Source organism: Microplitis mediator, chromosome 7 (assembly GCF_029852145.1).
Source record: "Microplitis mediator isolate UGA2020A chromosome 7, iyMicMedi2.1, whole genome shotgun sequence".
Taxonomy (NCBI): domain Eukaryota; kingdom Metazoa; phylum Arthropoda; class Insecta; order Hymenoptera; family Braconidae; genus Microplitis; species Microplitis mediator.
Window position 1 is genome coordinate 20,114,145 of NC_079975.1, and position 20,782 is coordinate 20,134,926.

The following is a 20,782-nucleotide window of genomic DNA, read 5'->3' on the forward strand; positions in this document are numbered from 1 at the left end:
TGCGACCAACTTGACGACAAGTTGTCGACAACTTTTAGCTCGTGTAACTGTTGACTACGAGTTGGCTACAAGTTGCTCAGAAACTTAGCGACAATCTACTGCCGCAACCTGTCACCAAGTTTCTGAGCAACTTGTAGACAACTCGTAGTCAACAGTTACACGAGCTGGAAGTTGTCGACAAGTTTCTCGGAAAGTTGCCAACTTATGGAAATGTCAACTTTTTGCGGTCAACTTGGCGACAGGTTGCGGCAGTCGGTTGTCGACAAGTGGCGGCCAACTTGGCTATCAGGGTGCATAATTTAAAATGTTTCAAGTTTTCTAATTCAGTATATCATCAATTGATGATGTTGTTACCTTCTTACTCCTTCAACAAATTACCCGTATAGCATCCTGTCTATAACTTGACGTCAACTTACAGCTAAACCTTGATGTCAACTTTCCTGTAACTCATTAGCGCATAACAGTTAACAGCAATTTTATGTTAAGTTGAATGTAATAGTTGGGGAAATAAAAAGTTGCCAACAACTTGACGTCAACTTTTCTGTAATTCGTTGGCGCGCTCGACCGCTGACAGCAACGATGCTAAGTTAGATGTAGCAGGGGGGAATAAAAAGTTGCCAACAACTTGATATAAACTTTTTCTGTCAAGTTGTTTTCATATTGCGGCCTCAGACTGTTGCTAACTTTCTGAGAAAGTTGAAGTCAACTTGTAGCCGATCTCTATTAACCGCACTTTCTTTTCAAAAACTTGCTGTTTAGTGTTTTTGGTCAGGTTGATGTCAAGTTGTGCTGTTCCAAGTATTGACTGATATATGACTACACAAGTCGAGGTAAATCTACACCCGTAACATGAATGCAGATTAAATCAAATCATTGAGATGTTAAAAGTTTCATTTAAATTTCCGCGCTAAAATTCTGGTTTCCCGGGTTAATTTTCAAATTAACAAAAAGTTGCCATCCACTATTTGCACCATCGAGTTGCAGTCAACTTGACATTATCGTGTTGTAGATTTCCTCCACCTCGCGATACATTAACCGTACAAACTTAAACTTTCTCATCATACCTCATCAAGACTCTAGATGGCTCTGTCATCATACAAATAACCGAAAATTCAAATAAATTCCCAGCTATTTACATCTTTTATTCGTATCTATTAAAAAAAAATGTTCTATTTTAAATAAAGAGTTCCAGGCGCCACTCTTATCTCACTAAACATAAATTATCATCATCCTCATATCATTTCTTTATCATAAAATTACAAAGTAATAACAGATGATCAGTAATTTTCATAGGCTGTTATTCAATAATTTAATCTCCATTTCATTAAATATTAAGTTTCTCTTCCATTGATCCCATTTTTATTTTACTCAATAATCGAAAGTTTTACTTATTGTCTAACATTTCCTCCATTACGACTAAAACTTGTGACCCTTTAACGAGTGTGAATGTAGCAGACATCAGACAAATTCAAAATTACAAATAGGGTAAATAATTAAAAAAATTATTTTTACAAAAAATGCACTTATTAATTTCAAAATTTTTTAAATGTGTATTTTGTTAAATTTTATTTTATTTACTCGATTTATAAATAATTTTAAATTTGTCTGATGTCTGCTACATTCGCACTCATGACCCTCTAATATTTAAAAAAAAATATTTCGGCGGATTATTTCTTAAATAAAACCAGTAAATCAAGTAGTTTATCGTTATCACTGTTAACAAGTGATTTCTTCTGCAATCAGTAAGAAAATATCCTGTTGCGATTGTGAGTTAGCGGATAAAATTGTCAAGCAGGTGATAGTACTTTTGGGTGGAATAAAAGTAATGATAATTTTTAATGATACTGAAATTAGCCAACGTCTAATAATTTTTGGATTTTTAAAAAAACGATAAATTATAAAAAAAAAAAAATATTTAAAAAAAATGCACTTGTAGTCTTTTACATTTTCTACACGTGCATATTTTTAGTTTTTTTTTTTCTTCACATTTAATTGTTCAAAAAAAATATCAAAAAATTTTTAATTGTCTGCTAACTTCAGTATCATAATTTTTATTCTTTAGTAGACTTGGGTTCAATGAATTTGTTTAAAATTTGAATATAAAGACGAATCAAACTATTTTAGAAATGAAAAAAAAGTAGTATGGTTTTTTATTGGTACAGCGGGAGTAAAACAGTCGAATAAATTTTAAGTAGAAGGGATAAACGGTGGATACCGTGTTCGCACAAGAACTCTCAACAGCTCGCGGAGGATGCGAGGATTCGCTGTTTAAAAGTTTGTTCAGTTGGTGCATGCGAGCGGAGCTAGCCGGTCGTGTCTCCCTCTCGTACTCTCTCTTATCATTCATACTCAGATTCCCATAATCTATTCTGTCAGCTGTCATTAGTTTTTTTTAGTATTTCTTAATTTTTTTTTTTACATACTCCATTTTTTCATTTTTTTATAATTCGTTTTTTAGTGAGTGATTTTTTATTATTTATTTATTGGATCGTTTTTCGAAGGTATGTTATATTTTTGAATATTTTCATTTCAATTTGTTGTATTAAAATTTTTTATTTTATTAAAAAAAATTATGATCCTGAAGTTAGAAGACAATAAACAATTTTCGGATTTTTTTTCCAAGAATTTAATTAAAAAAAAAAAAAAAACTAAAAATATGCACATGTAGAGAATTTGAAAAACTACAGGTGCAATTTTTTGAAATATTTTTTTTTTCTAATTTATAGTTTTTAAAAAAATCCAAAAATTTATAGACGTCAGCTAACTTTAGTATCATAAAAAATTCATCTAAAAAATTGGAGCAAATTTTTGTTTCAATTGAAAAATGAAAATTTAGGATTCAAAATTTAATATTCGATATCTAATTAAATTATTTTTTTTATTGTAGATAAAAAAAAAATTGATTATGAAGTTTAACACGAGGGAGACGAAAAAAACCGCGAAAAGTGCTCGAGTGTAGTGAATTTAAAAAGTGCGCGGTTTAAACGGTTTCATATTTAATTGTTTTATTTTTAAAACCACAATCGATACTTAAATGTATCCACGATAGACATTTTTTTACTCGATACCTTCATAAAAACATTTATGTTTAATTACAATATCAATAAAATAAATAAACTAAAAAAAAAAAAAAACAATAAATCGCGAAATAAGTTATAAATTTAAAAAAATGTTTCTATAATTTATAACGATACAAGTGTTTATTCAACATTACATGTATATATACGAATATATATATACATATATATGATAAAATCTTAAAAATCATGACTGACGTCTTGTGGACTTGAGATATCTCGGATGTGTAGGATTAATTTTAACCCACTGCCAAATTAAATTATTATTTATTGATGTTTAGAACAAATATATGAATTTATATATTTCAACAATAGAATGTTCAAACTATTTTTTGAGTCAATTAAAATGACCAGAAAAATAATTAATAAATAATTGATGATTTATTGTTTATAAATAAATCGATTTTTAATTTATTTTATTGATAAAGACATTTGATAGGATATATATGTTGACATATATATATATGTAAAAATGTCGCGATTATCAAATCGTGTATCGTCTATCGTAGCAGCGTTGGCGATTGTTTTTCTCGTAGTGTTTCTCGTGATACTCTGGACGAGTATAAATACCGCAGACACATCTTATCCCGGTAAATCTAAAGTGACTAATTTTACGGGATTGCATCGTAAATTAAACGACAATAGACAACTTCGGATACATGAGAAAATAACTGATCAAGATTCTGATGATAATTATGCTGATAATAATGGTGAGTTTATATATCATTGTTATTATGATTGTTATCATCTGTGATTGTTTATGCATCAGATTTTTATTGTAAATAATGAGTATGTACCTGAAGATCGGAACGTTTTTCGGAAATTACAGGCCACCCTAACTACCCTTCAAGCAGTCGAATTACATAAAATCGACTGCGATCTCCAGGTACATCAAGTAATTGAAACTGATTGATAGATTTTTAAACTGTTATGTAAATAGAAAAAAAAAATTCTCGGCAGAAGAAAAATTTTTCATCATGAAATGAATCAAAAATTTGGACTCGAAAAAATTTCTGGGCTTAGACAAATTTTTTTTACCCAAAAAGTACTTTCTTTGCTCAGGAAAATTTTTTTTACGTCCGAAGAAAATTTTCGTTTTCAATTCATAATGCGAAAAATTTTTTTGAGCAAGTAAAAATTTTCTTGGGGTGGGTAAAAGATTTTGGGCCTTTTCTTCTGTGTATTTGAATGATACTGGAGTTTGCCGACATCTAATAATTTTTTTGAATTTTTTTTAAAAACGATAAATTATTAAAAAAAAATATTTTGAATAATTGCACTTATAGTTTTTTCATTTTTCGACATGTGCATTTTTTAGTTTTTTTTTTTTTTAGTTTTTTTTTTTTTTATTGATTTTTTGAAAAAAAGAAATCTAAAAATTTTCAATTGTCTGTTAACTTCAGGATCATTATTTTTATTGACTCAAATATTTTTAAAAAATTTGAAATTGATGTTCGCGAAAATATATGCGGCCGGTGATAATTATTTTTGATGACCGAATTTTTTTACGGTTCTATTGAAGAAATTATTTTAAAAGTTATAGATCTTGGGTCCAGTAAAGAATTTATTAGAAAAAATGGCTAGAAAAAATTTTAGATAAAGAGAGTACTAAATATTTTACGATCGAAAAAAAAGACGTTAAAAGCTCGATGGGTCACTTGTAAAATAATAATAAGTAGAAAATATTACTCTGAATAGTAACAGATTTATTGCAATACGTAACTCGGGAAAAAATAATTTAGATCTAACAAGATTTGACTAGATCATAAATTTTTTTTTATTTCAAATCTTTACGACTGTTACCAGATTCTAATTATTCTATTTCATCTTGGATTTTTTTTTATTGCTGCTCCTGTTATTGGCGCAGACTCTCAAATGTGGTGCTAATTAGATAGAATTTTTTTTATTTTATACAACAAATATTTATAATTAATTTAATCGAATAAAAACTTACAATCGTCTTCAAAAATATTTATTAAGTGCAAAGGATTTGTGAGACAAATAATAAGCTGTTTGTTCTACAAAAATATGTGATTTTGATAGCAATATATTTTCTTGTTTGAATTCTGGTGATTTATGAGCTTGACATACAAACACACTTGGATTGTATCAATTTAAATTTCTTATTTTTTTTTTTAATGAACAACATTACGCTTTGATTGAATTTTGAGTTAATTCCAAAAGCGGAAATTTCAATGGAAATTTTTTTTCAAGCAGGGAAAAAAAATTAAAGTTTGATATGGAACAGGTTAAAAATGTATACTTGGCAAGTTTCATATTTCTGCTGAAGTAAGTAGATTAGGATCACGTGTTGTAAGACATCAGCTCGCTTTTTACGGATAATATATCGCGTTAAACGAATACTAAATTTATTTCTCATAGTAAATAATTATAATTTTTCTATTACTCGAAGTTCAAAATATTGATAATCAATTTTTTTTTTTTTAATTTATCATTTCTAGTTTCTGGTTTTTTTTTTTCCTTGAATTTCAAAATCGAAAAAAATCACAATTTTTAATTTTAAAATGTCGGCATTCAAAAAAATTCAAATTTTTTTAGTTCTTTTTAATCTGCAGTCTTGTTAGTTAAAAATTCTAATACTGATTTTATTTAAACTTTCTCGTATTTACTTGAACTTTAAAGTTTTTTAGCCGCGAATCAAAATCCAGTTTTTTTCAACTTTAGTATTTCCACTGAAATTTAAAAATTAAAAATAAATTTTTTTAGCAGACAATTAATAATTTTCGGATGTTTATTTTCAACAAATCAATGGAAAAAAAAGAAATACTGAAAAATTACACATGTAGAAAACTAAAAGAACTACAGGTGCAATTTTTTTAATTATTTTTTTTTTTATAATTTATCCTTTTGAAAAAAATCCAAAAATTATTAGACGTTGGCTGACTTCGGTATCATTAAATTTCATGATTTTGAAGTCAGCAGACAATCAACAATTTTCGGATTTTTTTTTCAACAAATCAATTAAAAAAAAAAAAAAAAAAATTGCACATGTAGAAAATTAAAAAAACTATAAGTGCAATTTTTCAAATAATTTTATTTTTATGATTTATCGTTTTTAAAAAAATTCAAAAATTATTAGACGTCGGTTAACTTAATTTCACATTATATCGATATCTTAAAATCAATAGTTTATTGAGTAATTACATAAATTTTGTTATTATAATTAAATACCAAAAAGAAGGTGAATAATCATAAGCTTAAATAGACTCAGGCAGTTGAATTAATGTCACGATGTGGTATAATATGATCAATGGATTATTATATCGTTTAGATCGGTAATCTGCTACTTTCACCTTTTCCAGTATCATTACATATACATGTATATTTATATATTATATATTAATAAATACACGCAAGAGCAACAAGTAATACTTGAGATATTACTATTACATATATTGCATACATGCATTGACTTTTAGTATGCAGCCAGTGATGCTATTAATAGAACGTTCAATTGACTTAGTAATAAGAAAATTGAGTGACGATGCAATAAGGAAATTTATTTATATATTTTTTTCGTACTATTAATAAGCTGAATAAGCAATGGTATTGTCAATTGGCTGTATTTATAGATAATTAAATTTTTTTTTTGTCTGAAATCCTAAAAAATTAAATGTCAAGTTATTTCTTATCAACGAATAACGAATAGTGTGTAGTCAGTCGGGCACTTTTACTCTTTAGTCACTCATTAAGTAAATAGTGATGCCTGTTCAATGGTTTTATTTTGAGATATACATAAATTATAGTTTAAGATCTCTTTAGATTTATAATACAGTAAATTTTTAAAATATTATTTCAGAGCTATGATTTAATTAGCCTAGAAAATTAATAATTTAGTCAGTATTTGAATTAAGAAGACGGAAAATAAAAGAGTCTTTTGAGAGATTGATATTGTCTGTAATTTTTTTCGTTATATTTATTTTTAATTAGTAAATCATATCATTAAGTCGCCTGTTAAAAAATTAGATAATTTTTTAAAAAATGTTCAATTTTAATTGTGTAGATTTCGGTAATTTTTTTTAGCCGGTGGGATATTTTGAAAAAAATTTTCAGATTAAATTTTTAAAATGTCTTAAAATATTTTTCTGGTTATTATTAAAAAAAAATTTAATTTGTATGAAAATTTTTTATGATCCTGAAGTTGACCGACAATTAAAAATTTTCGGATTTTTTTTCCAATTCAATTTTAAGAAAAACAAAACTAAAAATATGCACACATAGAAAATCTAATAAACTATAGGTGCAATTTTTTAAAATATTTTTTTTTTTTTAATTTATTGTTTTTAAAAAAATCCAAAAATCATTAAACTCCAGTATTATAAATTTTTTGACGTCATTTAGTAAAAACAGCCAAAAAAATTTTGTTCTTTAGTATTCTACTGAATATTTGAAAATTACGTTTCTCAAACTTTAAAATGTTAATTTTGAACTTTGAGTATTTCTAAAAATTTTCATTTCAAATGACTGACTGTTACTCATAAAAATTTCTTTTATATTTTTTTTTTTTTTTCCAAAAAAAATTAAGTGATTTTTTGAATAATCAAACTACTTTTTTATCATCTCGTAATAGTTAAAATAAATTTGAAGGTCAGGAAACCTTGAAAGTAAATGATGTTTAGAAAATGAAAGTTAAAAAATATAAAATAAAAAACAAATGTTTAGTATAACCAGACATTAACTGCTTGGACCTGATCTCAACAGATCGTAAAGTATATCATCATTCACGTCTTGCTTTTTTAGCAACGTCAATTACTGTACACTCGGGTCACGAATTTCGTTGAATATTATATCCTGTATTACTTTTACCATTCAGACATAATGTGTACATATACACATGTACATATACACGCAAATGAAAAAAAAATAATGCACTACATATATAAATATATATCATTCAGTATGAGGCCTAAAGAAAAGTAAATGTAGAGAATAGAATGACAGAGTAGTTTCATAAGAGGACAGTGACAGAGTAGGGAGAATTTGTTAATGATTCGTGGTGCCAAGAAATAAATATTTATGTTTTGCTGTAAGGGATGTCGCTTTATATCTTCCACTTATACATGATATTAGTTTTTTGTTGTTGTTGTTATTATTATTTTTTTAAACTTTACTTAATACATCAGAGACAATGTCGAGTCAGGTTCATTGACACTTGGCGCAGTGACTTGTCATTCTTGTAGTCGTAATAAAAATGATATTTAATTGTTTTTTACCTATTTTATATTCAATATTTCTTGACTAGTAATAGTTGCACAGAAAAAGAAGGATTTCTTGGCGCAATAAATACTTTGCACTATGAATTGAAGAGAAAAATTTTCTTAGGACTGGAAAAAATTTCTTGGCGCAAGAATTTTTTGTCTGGCCTCAAAAAATTTTTTCTTGCTCCAAAAAAACTTTTTTTGCCCCAAAATAATTTTCTTGGGGCGAGTAAAAATTTTTTGAGCCAAGAAATCCTTTTTTTTTTTTAGTATAAATATTTAAAATTTACAGTCGTAAAGTTAAATATTAAAATAAAATGAATAATTAAAAATATGTAACATACTTAAAAAAAAAGTTATCTTGATTCAAGAAAATATTTTGGAAGAAAAACGTTTTCGAGAACTAAGTCAAGATTTTCTCGAACCAAGAAAATTTTTCTTGATTAAAGAAAATTCGTTTTGATCAAAGAAAATTTCTACTATTCGAAAAAATTGAAGTTTTAAAAAAAAATTTGAATCAAGATTATTTACTTTCAGTCGAGACTTTTTTTCTACGTAAGGTAAAAGCCCCTATACCCGCTCAGTACCATTAGTCGCTCACTTTAACTGTTTAATGCGTTTTTTATAATTTTTATAAAGGCAAATTTCAACTAAAAAAATTATTATTGATAAATAATTATTTGTGAATCTAAATATATAAAAATATAATGTATCAAATTATTTTATAATAGATTAGAAATTTAAATTAAGTGATTGTTTTCAAAATCGCGCTCAGCCGGGTATTTTTTACTTTGACGTTCATTCCTTAGATTAAATTTAGGTTACATCAAATTTTTTGAGAATTGTGATAACTTTATCTTATTAAATATATTTTTAAAATTCATGAAATTTTATGTTACGAAAGAATAAAGTAGTATAATTTATAAATTATTTGTCCAAATCAATAAACTTATCATAGTTTAATTGATATTGTCTTTGAGCTACTATAGGGCCATGTGTTGGTCGAGTAATGGTACATCACAACTTTTAGTGAGCGACTATGGGTACACTCAAGGACCTTATTTAAAAAATTAATAATCCTTAATTATCAACATTATTCTTCAAACTTAAATTTTATTCTAATACTTGAATCTACAAAAAATAACCATAAAAAAATATGGTTTTTCATTTTATTTAATCATTTATATTGAGTAATTAAATCTCACTCCAATGAAAAGTGAGCGGGTATAGGGACTTTTACCTTACATTCAAACGTCGAGTTTTATATTTATTAAAAAATCTATTTAATTTGATTCAAACGAATTTATAAATTTATATTTAATATTTAAAAATCAGGTATTAGATTTTATATTTTTTTTAAATTTGAATTAAATTTTCTAATGAATAATTATTGATTAATTAAAAGTTTCCATAACAATAATTATTATTTCGCAGCATAGTAATATTTTTTTTTTTTTTTTCAAATTTTTATTACTCCAAATGGTGAAAAAAAAATTTTACGGCCGATACGGCAGCCCAGTTCTCACCTTGACCGAGACCTTATTTTCAACATCCATTAAAATACAAATATTTAAGCCAGTTTCAGTAGCTAACATTTTTTTTTAAGCAAATTTATTCTTCTTCAATAATGTTTTATAATCTTTACACTGTGTGTCATAGTTTCCAAAATAATTACTGACATTAAATCGTTTTATTTACAAAAATTCAAATTTCAAGGGGAAAAAAACTATAAAATTAATTTATCATTCATTCCTGCGATGAAATTATTCTCTATGAGTATTTAACTAGACTAAAAAGTTCTAAGTACATCAATTCACATTTGACTTGTAATTTTTAAAGTCGACCAATCGGAATAAATTTCTACGAAATATATTAATAATAAAATAATTTCGCGAATCAATCTAGTATATTATAGGTCATTTAATTATTCATTACAACTAAATTATAATATACTAAAGTCTCATATGAGTTCAAATCCTACGTAATAGTTATGGCATACGGAAATTCAATAAGACCGTAATATTAAAACGTTTATTGATTTATATTACAATTGGTAGTTGGTTATCTTCTAACTTTTATCTGAAATTAAATTATTGATAGTACACACAAAAAAAAAATCTCGACTCAAGGTAAATATTCTTGATTTAAGAAAAAATTTTTGAAAACTTCAATTTTCTCAGTTGAAGTTCACCAAAAAAAAGAATTTCTTTGCGCAAAAAATTTTTACTTGCCCTAAAAAATTTTTTCAGGTAAGAAATAAATTCTTGCGCCAAGAAATTTTTTCTAGTCCTAAAAAAAATTTTTATTGTTACTTCATAATACAAAATTTTTCATAATACTGAAGTTAGCCGACGTCTAATAATTTTTGGATTTTTTTTGAAACGATAACTTATAAAATAAAAAGTATTTGAAAAAATTGCACCTATAGTTCGTTAAATTTTCTACATGTGCATATTTTTTTTTTTTTTGTAATTGATTAGTGAAAAAAAAATCCGATAATTATTAATTGTCTGTTAATTTCAGGATCGCAATTTTTCTTGCGTCAAAAATCCTTCTTTTGAGTGTAGAAATTTCCTTTGACCAAGAAAAATTTTGTTGGCTCAAGAAAAAATCTTGACTGTTCCCGAAAACGTTAGTCTTCAAAAAATTTTCTTGACTCAAGATTAAGTTTTTTTCTGTGTATTTAAAAAGAAAATTTTTTTCCAATTTTGATTAATGATATTGAAGTAATCGTTGATGTTGATGTTGATATTGGTGTTGATGTAAAAAGTTTAAAGTAAAGTAATAAGTATAAAGTATCTTAGACACACCTTGGAAACAGTCGCTAACCCGTAGCGTCAATAACACACTCGTCTTGCCGTCCTTGCCGTGTGACCACGCTTGTATCTTTACTTGTGTCGTATCAACATTATGTCTTTCTACATATCACCGACCGCGCATCCCATATCCTGTTCTAAGGTATCGTATTATCAACGCGGTGAGCAAATTTTTTTGCTTTTCTTTTTAATTTTGTTTGAGTCGTAATAATTTTTTTAGACCGGACAGTAAATTTCTTTATTAACCCTGTCGCGAAATTATTGAGTTTTGATAGCGCGAAAATATAAAAAATAAACCGCAGCTACTGGCTGAACTGCGGTCGGTTGCGTAAGCAAACGAGGCGTTTCTGTGTTAAGTTGAATGATTGGGTAAATTAAAATAAAAAATTTTACACTCACACGTTTTTAGCTTTTTTTTTTTTTATTTTCGGGTTTATTAATTTTGATGGATTGGTGAAATGTTTTTTACTTGTGGTTATAATGGGTTATTTTATTTTATTTATTTGACAATTAAATTTTATTCCACTTCAAATACAAAAGCTATTGTTCGTAACTTTTTTTCATTTTGATAAAAAAAAATTAGTATTGTTTAGTTTTTTTGTGTAAAAATTAAAAAAGTTTTATCAAAATTTAATTTTTAGTTTTTAAAAATTTAAAAAAAAATTCTAGGGTTAATTAGTTGGTTAAATTTGGAAACAACAGATTTTTTTTTGTCATCATTCTCATTCGATAAAAAGGGAAAATTAATTGATGTATGAATTTTTTATTTTTGCTGTCAATTTTTCGCTTAAAAAAAGTTGCATTTAGTTTCAAATTTTTTCAGATGTTATTTAAAAAAAAAAAAAAAAAAAAAATCACTGATTTCTACACGGAAAGAAAATTATCGGAACTTTTGCTATGAATGATGGGAATAGTTCCCATAATGGTATAGGAATTGTAACCATACTATTATAGGGATGGTTCCCATAATATATGGGAATAGTTCCCATAATACTATAGGAACCATTCCCATAATGGTATGGGAATAGATCCTATACCAATATGGGAATCAATTCCATATTATTATGGGAACTATTCCCATAATTTTATGGGAACCATTCCCATAATATCATAAATATTATATTACATGTGGTCTGAGGCTTTCTTTTTTACTGGCCAAGGTGCGTATACTATTTTACTGCTCGACGACGTCGGAAAGTTGCAACTTCGTTCAGGGAAGTGGCCCGAAAGTTGAGACTTTTCGACCGAAGGGAAGAAAATTTTTTTTTGCAAAATAGTGTAGAAATTTCCCTCATGACATGGAGAGATTCAAATGAAGCTTCTTCGACGCTAAATTTGTTGAAAAAAAAAATTTTTTGTTAAAAATTTTAATGTTTTTGCCAAATACGAATTTTTTTTTCAATGTTTGAATTTTTGGTTTTATATTTAATAATATTTCTGTGTATTGTAGAAGTGATTACCACACTTTTCTTTGAATCTATTTTTTCATGACAGTATGGGAACCATTCCCATAATACTATAGGAATGGTTCCTATGATAGTATGAATAGTTCCCATACTATTATAGGAACCATTCCTATAATGTTATGGGAATGGTTCCTATACTTTATGGGAATGATTTCTATCAAATATAGGGTTCATTCCTATATATTATTGAAATGATGCCCATAATATTATAGGAACAATTTCTATAAATTATAGGAACTATTCCTATAATTATAGGAACCATATAATGTTGTGGGTAGCATTCCCATAATTATAGGAACTGTTCCTATAATTATTGGAAACACTTATGGTTCTAATTCCTATGTTGGTATAGGAAATAATTTTATAGAATTATGGGAACCGTTTCCATAATTTTCTATCCGTGTATACTAATATTTCTTATATAAATATCAGGGTTTGAATTTTTGTGGAAATTTTCAAAATCTGATAAAAAGTAACTGACAAATTTGAAATTATAAACATAAAGATCAAATTATTAAAAAAAAAATCTATAATTAAAAGCAAAAATTTCTCAATTACTTAAAAATTTCAAAGATTAACAGAAAAAAATTTGTCTGCAGTGATTTTTTTAAGAATAAAAATAATTCAATTTATCTTAACTCAGCTCTGACTTTTATTGATATAAATAATTAAAAAAAAAATGGACAAAAATTTGTAATGATAAAGTATATAAAACATGTATTTACAGCGATAATAAATAAAAAAAAATGATATCAAATGAAAGACAAATTTACAATAGAGTAGCCTGAGAGTATCAGTGAGGTCATCGACCATTATGTATGTATATATATACAAATATATAAGAGAGTGAACTCTGCCGAGAAATAAGAGAAAACGACACCCTGAAGGATAGTCACGAACAAAATTGATCCTGGAATACCGATCTTATTTCGCCAATTGCACTGAGCCGCAAAAAGTTGAATAAACAAAAAAAAAATAGTAAATAAATTAGATACTCTATACCCTGTACTGCTCGTACCGATTAACATGTTTATACTTGCTTGACATTAACAATCGTACGTTACATTACATACATTAGATATATAGGCAGTTTATATACTGAGTAGAGTATAAACGAGGATATTTCAATGTAATCGTACGATTTCGGAAAATGCTTACGGCGTGAAGGCTGATGTCAGCTTAACATTTAAGTCTTGATGTATATTACGCGTGAGATAGAATATATATGAAGCGACACGAGTGATAAAAAAAATATACATACTACTTAATATTCTCGTGTGTTTTATTGCTATTATCATTATTATTTTTTATTATTTTTTTTCTTACGCTGTTTTTTTATTATTTTTTTTAAATAATACAAGAGAGAAGCTAAACGTGTATTATTCTCATGATATTTTAAGTCGGTTTAATTGGTCGTAACACCTGAATATACTTAGCAGCTGAGGCTTGATAAATTACGTGTAATTTATGTGAATAAAATATTTGACGATAAAATTAATCAATGACATGTTGAATATTCAATCAAATTTCTTCAAGTTTTTATTATTTTTTTTTTATTTTTTAATATCAAGTGAGTACTGTACACAGGGAGAATCGTTCCTCGTGTGCCACGGACATTGAGATGTTAAGTACGCAATTTTTATATACGTAAATACGTAGGCAGTGTCCTTTTTCATTTTAACAATGACACCTACGAGTTTTTTCGCTCTTTGCTTTCTTTTATTTATTTGATTATTTTTTTTTACACTCGGGTCTAGTCTTTCATATTGTGATTACGTGAATGTACATTTGGATTAAATTTTTTTTGTCGGATTAAATAAAATTAATATTTTTGTTATTTAAATTTTGATATTAATAATATTTCTCAAAATGTGATTCCAAAGGTGTGAAATTAGGTATTGATTGATTAATGGACATATTAAAGCAATATTTCAGTAAGTTTATGAATAAAAATATAAATATATATATTTCTTAAAAATAACCGTAAGGTGGATTCGAACCGGCGACTTTCTATTGTACGGACGATACTCTTACATCTGACAATTGAATTATTCATTTTGAATTAGTGTTGTAAGAATATATTAACTAATATTCTTAAAATAAACATTTATCATATGTTTTTCGCTTGTAATATTAATTTTGAATTATTGTAAATGTATAGACAAAAAAAATTTATGAAACGTGAGTTGATAGATAATCAAAGTGTGGTCGTGTTATTAAATTTATTTTACTGCAATGTATTTATAAATTTACTATTCAACTTCTTATTCAATATTTTTTGTTTACGTGGAAAAAATCTCCAAAATTTTATTCCCTCGTCCGTTGAACTCTGTTATTAAATGACACATTAATGATGTTTTTAATTAAAAATTGAAATGACTGATCTACGACAGATTTTTTTAAATAGAGACGCATTCTTAATTTTTTTGAATTTTTTGACTACTTAATTTTGAAAATTGAGAACATATTTTTTGACTTTCATATAAATTTCGAACCAGTTACATTATGAAAAATTTATTTTAAAAAATATTATGGTATTAATTTTAAGAAATGAATCATTAAATTTCGTACATAGGGTAGAGGTACCGTTTCTGGTCACTTTAGAGCCAGTTTTGGACACTTGAAAAATTAAAATAACATATATTATAATTTGTAAAAGACCCAATATCATAATTAATTTTTGAAAAATGTTAAAAGATACTTTTTATCCCATCATTGTAATGGTAATTTTATTTAACACTTTTTCATTAATGAAAAAAGGCATCAAATGTCCAAAAATGGAACAGTGGCCACAAATGGTCGGCTGCTCAATTTAAAAACACAGTAACTGACAAAAATAAAATTTTTGAGATATGCATCGAATCATGTTCACAAGACTCCACTGGAACTAAAAATACTAAAAAATCGATTTCGAATAATTTGTCACTTACTGTGTTTTGAAATTGGGCAGCCGTGGTACTTCTACACTGAGAGAACAATTTATTTGAGTCAAATAAATAGATTTATTTTACTGAACGAAATCATTTATTTCAATCAAATATATGTTTGTTTATAGTTAACAAATCTTGGTTGAAAAAAAAGTCCAAATAAAGATTTGTTAACTATAAACAAATCATTATTTCATTCAAATGAGCCATATCTTTGTCTCAAATAAACACTAACTGGGTCCATTCAAATATGGGATTTATTTGCCTGAAACAAATCTCATTTGGCTCAAATAAATTGTTCTCTCAGTGATGTACCTTAAGATCGGAACGTTTTTCTCGCAACGAAAATGAAAATAATTCATGAAATTCCTGTCTATCAGCGACTTAAGGGGTAGTCGGGGGTGGCCTGCCATTTTCGGGTAACGTGCGAAACATTTACGAAATCTAGATCCAGTAGATTTTTCACTTCTCCATTTCTTTTTTCTTATTTTCGTTCTGCGAAAAACGTTCCGATCTTCAGGTACATCTCTCAGTGTACCCTATTCATAGGATCCAAAAATATAAATTTTTAGAATATAAATGCATCTAAATTTGTGTGCAACTCAAAACATCTTTTAGTTTGAATTTTTTCCATCATAAATTTCAAGAGATATTTCGCGTTATGAATACGAACTACAGATTTTTGAAATTATTCACCATAACTTCAATACAAAATTTTTTTATTTAAAAATTTAAATGAACCGCCGTATAAATTTGACCGAATCATTTATGCTAAATTTTCTTATAATCATTTAAATATTTTATAAAATATAAACTTTTATTGAAAACGAGAGACGGACATCCGAAGGTTCTTATATTTAATTGCGGACAAATTAATAATATTTAAAACTACAGCTAAAAATTTAAAATAACAAATTATCATTGAACCGCGATACCGAGTTCGAATCGGCTTATCAATGTTTCAAAAATATTTCTCCTAATGACGTGAAAAAATCAGTAGTTTGAAATGAACATAATTGATTATCCATCAATTATTATTATTATTATAGAATCTGAATATCAAAGAAAGCTCAGAGAAAGAAAAAGAAACTGTTATTAATAATGTTTATAAATCTGACCCTGGACCAATTTGTGTATATTTAATCGTTTTCCCCACAAGTGCATCGTACGTACGTGCCGGTGGAGCATAAACCTCCTTCTCTGTTTTAAAATTGCACTCATGCGATTTCAAAGTGATTCGTGGCATACAAATAAAATAAAATAACGACTTCCATTTCGAATTATAAACAAATATGCCAAACTGATTTTCAAGCTTCACTCATGACCAGCCGGGGTCTGGAGACCGACGCTGACTCACCGATCCCAGCCAACATCCTCGATCCGTCAACTCTTTTTTTTTTTTTTCTCTAAACAAAATTTTATTTTAAAAAATAAAATAAATATCTGGAGTTTTTGTTATTGTGGTTTTAATTTAAATCGATTCCAAAGTGCAAATTTCGAGTTACTGAACCGGTAATCGAACTAATAAAAATCCGGTCGATAATCTCTGAACTCTTTTAATACTTATAAGATGAGGTCAAACGTTGCAGCTCGTTTAACATTTAACTTGAGTAGTTTAAAGCCAAAGGATAAATAAATAAATTTAAAATATATAAATATTGTTATTTAAGGGTAAAGGAACAGACTTTTAAAGTCATTGTAATATATTTATAAATATATATATATATATATATATATAAATTTATTCATAGTCTTTTGACTTAATAAAACACTTGAATGTCAATGAAACTTACTATGTTTATAATATACATCTCAATATATATATATATATAGTGTTAAGTATGCACGTGTGATTGCATATGCAAAAATTATCTATATATTGAATCGATTCTTCTGATAGACAGGAGAAGGATAAATTGACTTGAAAAAAAAAATAAATAAATAAATGAAAAATAATTATTGCATATTAATTATTTTCGTGATATTACAAATGTTTATGTCATAATATCATTAACAAATCATCAAAAAGAAAAAAAAAATCTGCAAGTGATGAATGAATGACATAAAAAAAAGATGCATTATAAATTTTTTATTTATTTGCGAGCGGAAATAAATAAATTATTTATTCTGTAGTTCCGTAATAGTTGTAGAAAAATTAGTTAAAAAAAAAATTAGGTGAATTTAAATAAATTTTATAACTCAGACACAAGTTTAATTGACTCGTGATTTTTTTCGTGACAAGTTGATTCCATTATGACAAAAATTTATTCGTTCATATCCAAATATAGAATTTTTATTGGGTTGATATAAATATTAATTAGATCAAAGAATATATGAATAATATAAATATCATTATCGACTATATTTTTTTACTACTCTATATATTTTTTTAAAAATAACTTTCACTTCCAGCGATCAAAAATTAATTCGATATTTTTGAGTTTATTCTCTATCATAAATTCGCTACCCGTGACTCCAAAAATTACGTAATCCCAAAAAATTACTTCGATAATAATAAAAAAAAAAAAAAAACAATTTTCTCAAAATTTGACCAAAGTAATTAATCATCTATTCACCTGAAAATTAGCATTCGTGTCGAATATAAAAAAAACCATAATTTTTTTCATACCTTGAAACCTTATCTACTCGTCAAAACTCAAACTATTCAAATTTCAATATTTTAAAAGCTGAATATTTAGTAGTATCTTAGTCGTGACAAAAAATTTAAAAACTACTGGTTCAAAGACTGGAAATATCAATAGATTAAAAGTTAATAATAATAAAAAAAAAAAAAAAAGTACCCAAGTTTAAAAGGTAACAGTGAGAAGAAAAGTGTAAAGGCGTGGCAATAATACAGTACTTAAGTACCTATGAATGTATAATAAATTTACGAGTCATTCATCGAATGTCACAGTTGATTTCATTTGTCGATATATACTTAAGTTACTATCGTGACTTGTGTATATACAACACAATACAATGCAATACAATAACTAATATAGCAGTTCTTTTGTAATAAATACAAATAAATATATACATATATAGATATAATAATAGTAATAACTAACAATAATAATCATATTAATATACAAATATATAAATATGAATGTTTGGATTTCCGTTATATTATTGATGTCGCGACTTTTAGTATAATACTGTCACTTTTCTTCTCTCTACGCACTTATTGCTTCAACATTATTCTATACGTTGCTTATTAATATATATATGAGTATAAGTATGAATAACTTAACGCTTTTGATAACGCAATTCTGTTCATTTTATATCCCTATAATCATTATAATTTTTTTTATTACACGTCAACTTTTTATTCGATGGTTGGTGTAATAAGCTGTACTTTGTTTGTTTGTTTGCATGTATAGAGTAAATTCAATGATTGTGTTTATCCATATTATGGCTGAGAAATGAGAACAGCTTGTGACACGAACTCGATGACGCAGGAAAATTGTCGCGAGCAAACAAAAGTTTTAACTCTTTCTTTATTTTTAATAATCGTTATTTTAATTGTTTTAACAAGCGGGAAAATTTTTCTATTGTTGTGAGCTTATTTAAATCGCGTTACTTTATTAGCGACCTTATTTTATTTATTTTAAAAAAATTTTTTTTATTATGCATTTATTTTTTCATTTATTCATTTCTTTTTATTTATGGAAAATTTTTCTTATGGAAAAGCCGAGGCTTTTTGAATCAAAGTTGTTTTTTTAACCCCACAGTTTAAAAAAAAAATTTAAGTTAAAAAAAGAGCTTTTTTGTTAAAAAAAAAAAAACACTGAGACTAATTTTTAATTGTCACTAGAAATAAATTTCAGGTAAAATTTGAAAATTAAAAAAAAACCATGATTTTGAAAATTTCAATGATTAACTTTATGAATTTAAATTCAAAATACGAATTCTCATTACCCCCTGAAACGTTAGTGGTTGCCGAGAAAAAAAATCCTCCCAAAAGATGGGCTCTGTAGCTCAACTCTAAGAGGTCGCTATTTTAATTATAATTTCCTATCTAATTAACATGTAAAAATTTACTTTTTCACTAAAAGTGTAATTACTCGTAAGCTGCACAATATTTTTCAAATTTATACAAAGATTTTCAAAGCTGATTCCTCAAACTTTCCAAAACCCTATGATGAGTTATAATTATCATAATTCAAAATGAAATTGTTAATTTTCATTTTTTATTTTTTTGCTAGGTTCAATTGGCGATAATTTTGACTTTTCATAGGGTTTTGGAAAGCTTGAAGAGTCAGCTTTGAAGATCTTTGTATAAATTTGAAAAATATTGAGCAGCTTACGAGTAGCTACTGTTTTAGTGAAAAAGTAAATTTTTACATGTTAATTAGATGGGAAGTTAGAATTAAAATTTACTTTTTGAAGCACCCTATTAAGTATAAAAGAAAAACTCGAAAACAAAATTCGATAAATAAAAAATATCTTAAAATTTCAACTGTTAGTTACAAATTTTATATTTCTCAAAAATGATATTAAAAATTCAATTCATTTTTTTTGGCTTTATTTTTCTCATTCATTACAGTACAATTTTTTTTCTTCACAAATTTTGATTCAAGACACTTAAAAATTGAAGTAATTCATCAAAAGACAAATAAATGATCCTTTTAATTTTTCGACGCATCCAACTCTATGTAAAAAAAAAATTTATTTTCGTAAGTAAATTTAAAAAAAATTCCATGCTCCGAAATAGTATCAGACTGCCAAGATGACACTAAAAAATAATATTTACATTATTGTCATGGGAATTAACACTTAACAGTATTTATACATCTGGATACAGTGCATACGATGCTCAACATCCGGGAAATTCCGGGTTGGCTTTCATGTGTGTCCAATTTTTTTATTTCTGACGGTGACAGATTAACTAGGAAAGTCGTTTTGCATTCGCGAAACCAAAGTTAACAGTCACATTTATTTTATTTACCTGCAACAATAATGAACTATCGTTCAAATCTAAAAAATTTTGAATTTTACAATCAAAAAATAATTTTTCCCGACAAAAGTTTCTATAAAAAAATGATTAATTGAAATAACGTATCTTAGAACTTCCGCATAAGAGATATTTGTAAACATATTACATACAATATGTATAAACAAATATAAATATATTCCCTGTACTGGTGAATTATGTGACAGGAAGAATTTCCTCTTCCACTCATCTTCGTCGCGTGTTATCTCGACAGATCAGGAGTCTCGATGGCGCGTCGAACACGCCCTGGGGGACTTCAATTAAATCGCGATTCTCTACTATAT

The 20,782-nt window shown here is 26.7% G+C and overlaps 1 protein-coding gene across 4 annotated transcripts in view; it reads left to right on the forward strand.

Annotated features, from left to right (window-relative positions):
• The window catches only part of LOC130672445 (A disintegrin and metalloproteinase with thrombospondin motifs 20-like), a 197,967-nt gene that overhangs the window by 679 nt on the left and 176,506 nt on the right, over positions 1 to 20,782 (forward strand). For 2 of the 4 annotated variants that reach the window (XM_057477042.1, XM_057477043.1), the window contains exons 1-2: positions 2,277 to 2,501; positions 2,888 to 3,787. The exons of 1 other annotated variant lie outside the window; for it this stretch is intronic. In XM_057477042.1, coding sequence (XP_057333025.1) covers positions 3,550 to 3,787 — 238 coding nt within the window. In that variant the 5' untranslated portion in view covers positions 2,277 to 2,501; positions 2,888 to 3,549. Of the gene's footprint in view, positions 1 to 2,275; positions 2,502 to 2,887; positions 3,788 to 20,782 lie in introns of those variants that run through there. One more of the 4 variants, XM_057477044.1, reaches the window with a different exon arrangement.